This window comes from Lucilia sericata, unplaced genomic scaffold (genome assembly GCF_015586225.1).
Source record: "Lucilia sericata isolate MDLA Ls3-8-SP2 unplaced genomic scaffold, ASM1558622v1 Contig003228F_arrow, whole genome shotgun sequence".
Lineage (NCBI taxonomy): Eukaryota > Metazoa > Arthropoda > Insecta > Diptera > Calliphoridae > Lucilia > Lucilia sericata.
Window position 1 is genome coordinate 15,345 of NW_023996764.1, and position 5,077 is coordinate 20,421.

A 5,077-nucleotide genomic window follows, 5' to 3' on the forward strand; every position below is an offset into this window, starting at 1 on the left:
AAACATTAATTATTCAAAACTGATACAGTGAAGATAATAATTTTAAAAGTATGTAAACATAACGTTTATATGGAAAACTATATATAAGAAAATTAAAGAAAATATAAGAAAATCTCAAATTACTATATCTGAGAAGATATAACAGTTACATTCCTCAAATATTTTCGAAACTAATTTAGTATCAACATGAATATTTAGTACAAAAAATGGGCGGACTGACAATAGGGGGCGTGGTACTTCCCATATTAATTATATACAAAAATTCGCATGTTTTGATACTATTACAGCTAAAATCATCAAATTTTTCACAAATAACTTTGACATAGTTAGCTAGGTTAGTTAGTTAGTTAGCTAGTTAGTTAGTTAGTTAGTTAGTTAGTTAGTTAGTTAGTAGTTAGTTAGTTAGTAGTAGTTAGCTAGTTAGTTAGTAGTTAGTTAGTTAGTTAGTTAGTTAGCTAGTTAGTTAGTTAGTTAGTTAGTTAGGTAGTTAGTTAGTTAGTTAGTTAGTTAGTTAGTTAGTTTGTTAGTTAGTTAGTTAGTTAGTTAGTTAGTTAGTTAGTTAGTTAGTTAGTTAGTTAGTTAGTTAGTTAGTTAGTTAGTTAGTAGTAGTTAGTTAGTTGTAGTTAGTTAGTAGTTAGTTAGTTAGTAGTTAGTTAGTTAGTAGTTAGTTAGTTAGTAGTTAGTTAGTTAGTTAGTTAGTTAGTTAGTTAGTTAGTAGTTAGTTAGTTAGTTAGTAGTTAGTTAGTTAGTTAGTTAGTTAGTTAGTTAGTTAGTAGTTAGTTAGTTAGTTAGTTAGTTAGTTAGTTAGTTAGTTAGTTAGTTAGTTAGTTTAGTTAGTTAGTTAGTTAGTTAGTTAGTTAGTAGTTAGTTAGTTAGTTAGTTAGTTAGTTAGTTAGTTAGTTAGTAGTTAGTTAGTTAGTTAGTTAGTTAGTTAGTTAGTTAGTTAGTTAGTTAGTTAGTTAGTTAGTTAGTTAGTTAGTTAGTTAGTAGTAGTTAGTTAGTTAGTTAGTTAGTTAGTTAGTTAGTTAGTTAGTTAGTTAGTTAGTTAGTTAGTTAGTTAGTTAGTTAGTTAGTTAGTTAGTAGTTAGTTAGTTAGTTAGTTAGTTAGTTAGTTAGTTAGTTAGTTAGTTAGTTAGTTAGTAGTTAGTTAGTTAGTTAGTTAGTAGTTAGTTAGTTAGTTAGTTAGTTAGTTAGTTAGTTAGTTAGTTAGTTAGTTAGTTAGTTAGTTAGTTAGTTAGTTAGTTAGTTAGTTAGTTAGTTAGTTAGTAGTTAGTAGTTAGTTAGTTAGTTAGTTAGTTAGTTAGTAGTTAGTTAGTTAGTTAGTTAGTTAGTTAGTTAGTTAGTTAGTTAGTAGTTAGTTAGTTAGTTAGTTAGTTAGTTAGTTAGTTAGTTAGTAGTTAGTTAGTTAGTTAGTTAGTTAGTTAGTTAGTTAGTTAGTTAGTTAGTTAGTTAGTTAGTTAGTAGTTAGTTAGTTAGTAGTTAGTTAGTTAGTTAGTTAGTTAGTTAGTTAGTTAGTTAGTTAGTTAGTAGTTAGTTAGTTAGTTTAGTTAGTTAGTTAGTAGTTAGTTAGTTAGTTAGTTAGTTAGTTAGTTAGTTAGTTAGTAGTTAGTTAGTTAGTTAGTTAGTTAGTAGTTAGTTAGTTAGTTAGTTAGTTAGTTAGTTAGTTAGTAGTTAGTTAGTTAGTTAGTTAGTTAGTTAGTTAGTTAGTTAGTTAGTTAGTTAGTTAGTTAGTTAGTTAGTTAGTTAGTTAGTTAGTTAGTTAGTAGTTAGTTAGTAGTTAGTTAGTTAGTTAGTTAGTTAGTTAGTTAGTTAGTTAGTTAGTTAGTTAGTAGTTAGTTAGTTAGTTAGTTAGTTAGTTAGTTAGTTAGTTAGTTAGTTAGTAGTTAGTTAGTTAGTTAGTTAGTAGTTAGTTAGTTAGTTAGTTAGTTAGTTAGTTAGTTAGTTAGTTAGTTAGTTAGTTAGTTAGTTAGTTAGTTAGTTAGTTAGTTAGTTAGTAGTTAGTTAGTTAGTTAGTTAGTAGTAGTTAGTTAGTTAGTAGTTAGTTAGTTAGTTAGTTAGTTAGTTAGTAGTTAGTTAGTTAGTTAGTTAGTTAGTTAGTTAGTTAGTTAGTTAGTTAGTTAGTTAGTTAGTTAGTTAGTTAGTTAGTAGTTAGTTAGTTAGTTAGTTAGTTAGTAGTTAGTTAGTTAGTTAGTTAGTTAGTTAGTGTAGTTAGTTAGTTAGTTAGTTAGTTAGTTAGTTAGTTAGTTTAGTTAGTTAGTTAGTTAGTTAGTTAGTTAGTTAGTTAGTTAGTTAGTAGTAGTTAGTTAGTTAGTTAGTAGTTAGTTAGTTAGTTAGTAGTTAGTTAGTTAGTTTAGTAGTTAGTTAGTTAGTAGTTAGTTAGTTAGTTAGTTAGTTAGTTAGTTAGTTAGTTAGTAGTAGTTAGTTAGTTAGTTAGTTAGTTAGTTAGTTAGTTAGTAGTTAGTAGTTAGTTAGTTAGTTAGTAGTTAGTTAGTAGTTAGTTAAGTTAATTAATTAATTAATTAATTGATTAATTAATTAGTTAATTAGTTAATTAGAGCCTACCGCATATGGACCAAGTTCTTGAATATGATTTGGTTCAGGTTGATCTTTTTTCTGAATACATTCAACTGATTTTGCAACATTTGATCCTGAGTTGCAAAGCTTCATTTTTGGTCGCATATTCTAGCCTTTTTTTCAATAATCGCTTCAAACAAATCTATTTTGTTCTGTGACTGCTACTTAGTCCATAGTTTTCGGACTACTCTATGTGCGAGGTTGGCTTTGAAGGCCAATAGGGTTATTAACGGCATATCGAACAATTGGTATTGTTTCAGTGACATATCTGGGATATATCTTGAACTATTTCAGCAAAGTCTTGCCTTGGCCCGATTAGACATGTTTATAAATTGTCCCTTGTGTTTATACAAATTCCTTGCAGTGCGGAAAACACGTTAATCACCGGTTTTCAACATTAACACAATTAAAAATAATCTGGTAAAACTTTTATTCTCAATTTTATTTTTTCAATATTAATCGGCTTCAAAACCTTATAAATATTTCCTACACTGTAACACCATATTTTATGGCTAATAGTGCGCTATATGTAAATGGCTTTATAAAACAAAAGATAACTAATTAACAAATGTTTATTTTATACGAAATTTAATAATTTGCCAAAAATTGCAGATTTTTGATTAAAACATCTGGTGTTATTAATCTATACTTAAGTATAGAAAACTTGATATAACCAAATAAAATCTATAAGTTTTTTTTTATTTATACTTAATAAACAAAGTTCAATGAACATTATATAAAAAGATTTTATTGTACTTATCTAAACTAAACCCAAGAGTAAATTATTTAAAATTAAATTTAATTTAATGTACTTTAGCCACCAAATAATTAAAATAATCGAAATCAATCTTTCTTTGAAGAAGCTGTACAAACTAACTAATTAATAGCTGTACTATAAACAAAATTTACATTAAAACATTTTTTTATTTATTTTTTTTACTGCTTTGAAAAAAAAAACACATTTGTATACGAACATACATTATTTATACATTGGCAATATTTATAATTAACATAATCAAAAAACAAATGGATTCATAATTGGAAGCCAAAATGTTCAATATCTTGAAGTTAGAAAAAAAACTTACTATACACCGGCCAGAAGCCTTAAATCTTTTAAATCCATATACTTCCGCTTCTAATTTTCTTCGTTTATTTTAGTTCAAACTTAAAATGCTAAATAAAGTTTTTTTTTGTTAAACGGTAGCCGTTTAACTTAGCTCGAATGTTGTATAAAATATAAGGTATAAAAGTTGAACCAAATCATTAACTAAATATCATTCAAACTTTAAACACACTAAAATATCAAAATCGAAACTTCTTCAAAAATGGTAATTAAAAATAACTAAAATGACAACAAAGCCAACTAATTGAAAAAAATTAATTGTGTAATTTGAATAACCATTGTTTATCTGTTTATCTTATTTCCTGTAGAAATTCTTCATTGTTGCTCTTGTTTTGGTAGCCGGCGTTTGCGCTGACGTTTCCGAATTAGGTTACGATTATCAACAACCTGCCCCAGCAGCTCCAGTACAAAACTTTGTTCCCGCTCCTGAACAAAGCTACATTCCTCCTGCTGCTTCTGCCCCTGCTCCCGTTCACCACTCAGCCCCTGCACCCGTTCACCACTCTGCCCCTGCCCCAGCTCCCGTTCACCATCACCCCGCCCCTGCCCCAGCTCCCGTTCATCATCACCCAGCCCCTGCTCCAGCTCCCGTACATCACGCCGCCCCTGTTCAAACTCCCGGTTACCACCTCCCTGCCCCTGCTCCAGTCACCACCACGCTCCTGCCCCTGCTCCCGTTCATCACGCCGCTTCTGCCCCAGCTCCCGTTTTCCATCAACCCGCTGCTTCTGCCCCTGCTCCAGCTCATGATGATGGTTACTCTTACTCTCAACCTCAAGCCGATCAAGGTTACAGATACAAGACTGTCCGTCGCGTTGTCTACAGACACCGTGCTTAAACTGTGATCCCATTTCATTAAAATTTATTAATTGACTACCGTGACTGTATTGAAAAGATTCCCCCATTTTTGAAGAAATCTAAATAAAAATTTTTGTTATAAATGTAAGAAATGTTGTCATCGGATCCCCCCTTTAGTGAAAATCCTATTTTTTTTTTTTTCGTAAAAAGTAAATTTTGTAGTTTCAATTATCGTTCAAAAGTCGCTGTTTCGTGAAAGTTCTTAATTTTTAATGAAAGTTCGATTTTTTTTTTAGAGAAAATTGAAATCGATATTTAGTGAAATTATTTGTAATATTTCAGGAATTTGCAAAAAACGCGAATTTTTAGGAAAAATCGGAATTTTTAGAAAAAATCTGGAATTTTTAGGAAAAATCCGAATTTTTAGGCAAAATGCGAATTTTTTAGGCAAAATGCGAATTTTTAGGAAAAATTCTATGAAAAATCCGATTAGATAGATAGATAGATAGATAGATAGATAGATAGATAGATAGATAGATAGATAGATAGATAGATAGATAGATAGATAGATAGATAGATAGA

The 5,077-nt window shown here is 29.2% G+C and overlaps 1 protein-coding gene across 1 annotated transcript; it reads left to right on the forward strand.

Moving 5' to 3' along the window:
* Positions 1 to 3,747: 3,747 nt before the first annotated feature.
* On the forward strand, positions 3,748 to 4,643 carry LOC119614664 (extensin-like). Its single transcript, XM_037970781.1, is given in 3 exon segments — positions 3,748 to 3,902; positions 4,006 to 4,342; positions 4,345 to 4,643. Coding segments are annotated over 3 exon segments (531 nt in total). The 5' UTR covers positions 3,748 to 3,899; the 3' UTR covers positions 4,536 to 4,643.
* Positions 4,644 to 5,077: the final 434 nt, after the last annotated feature.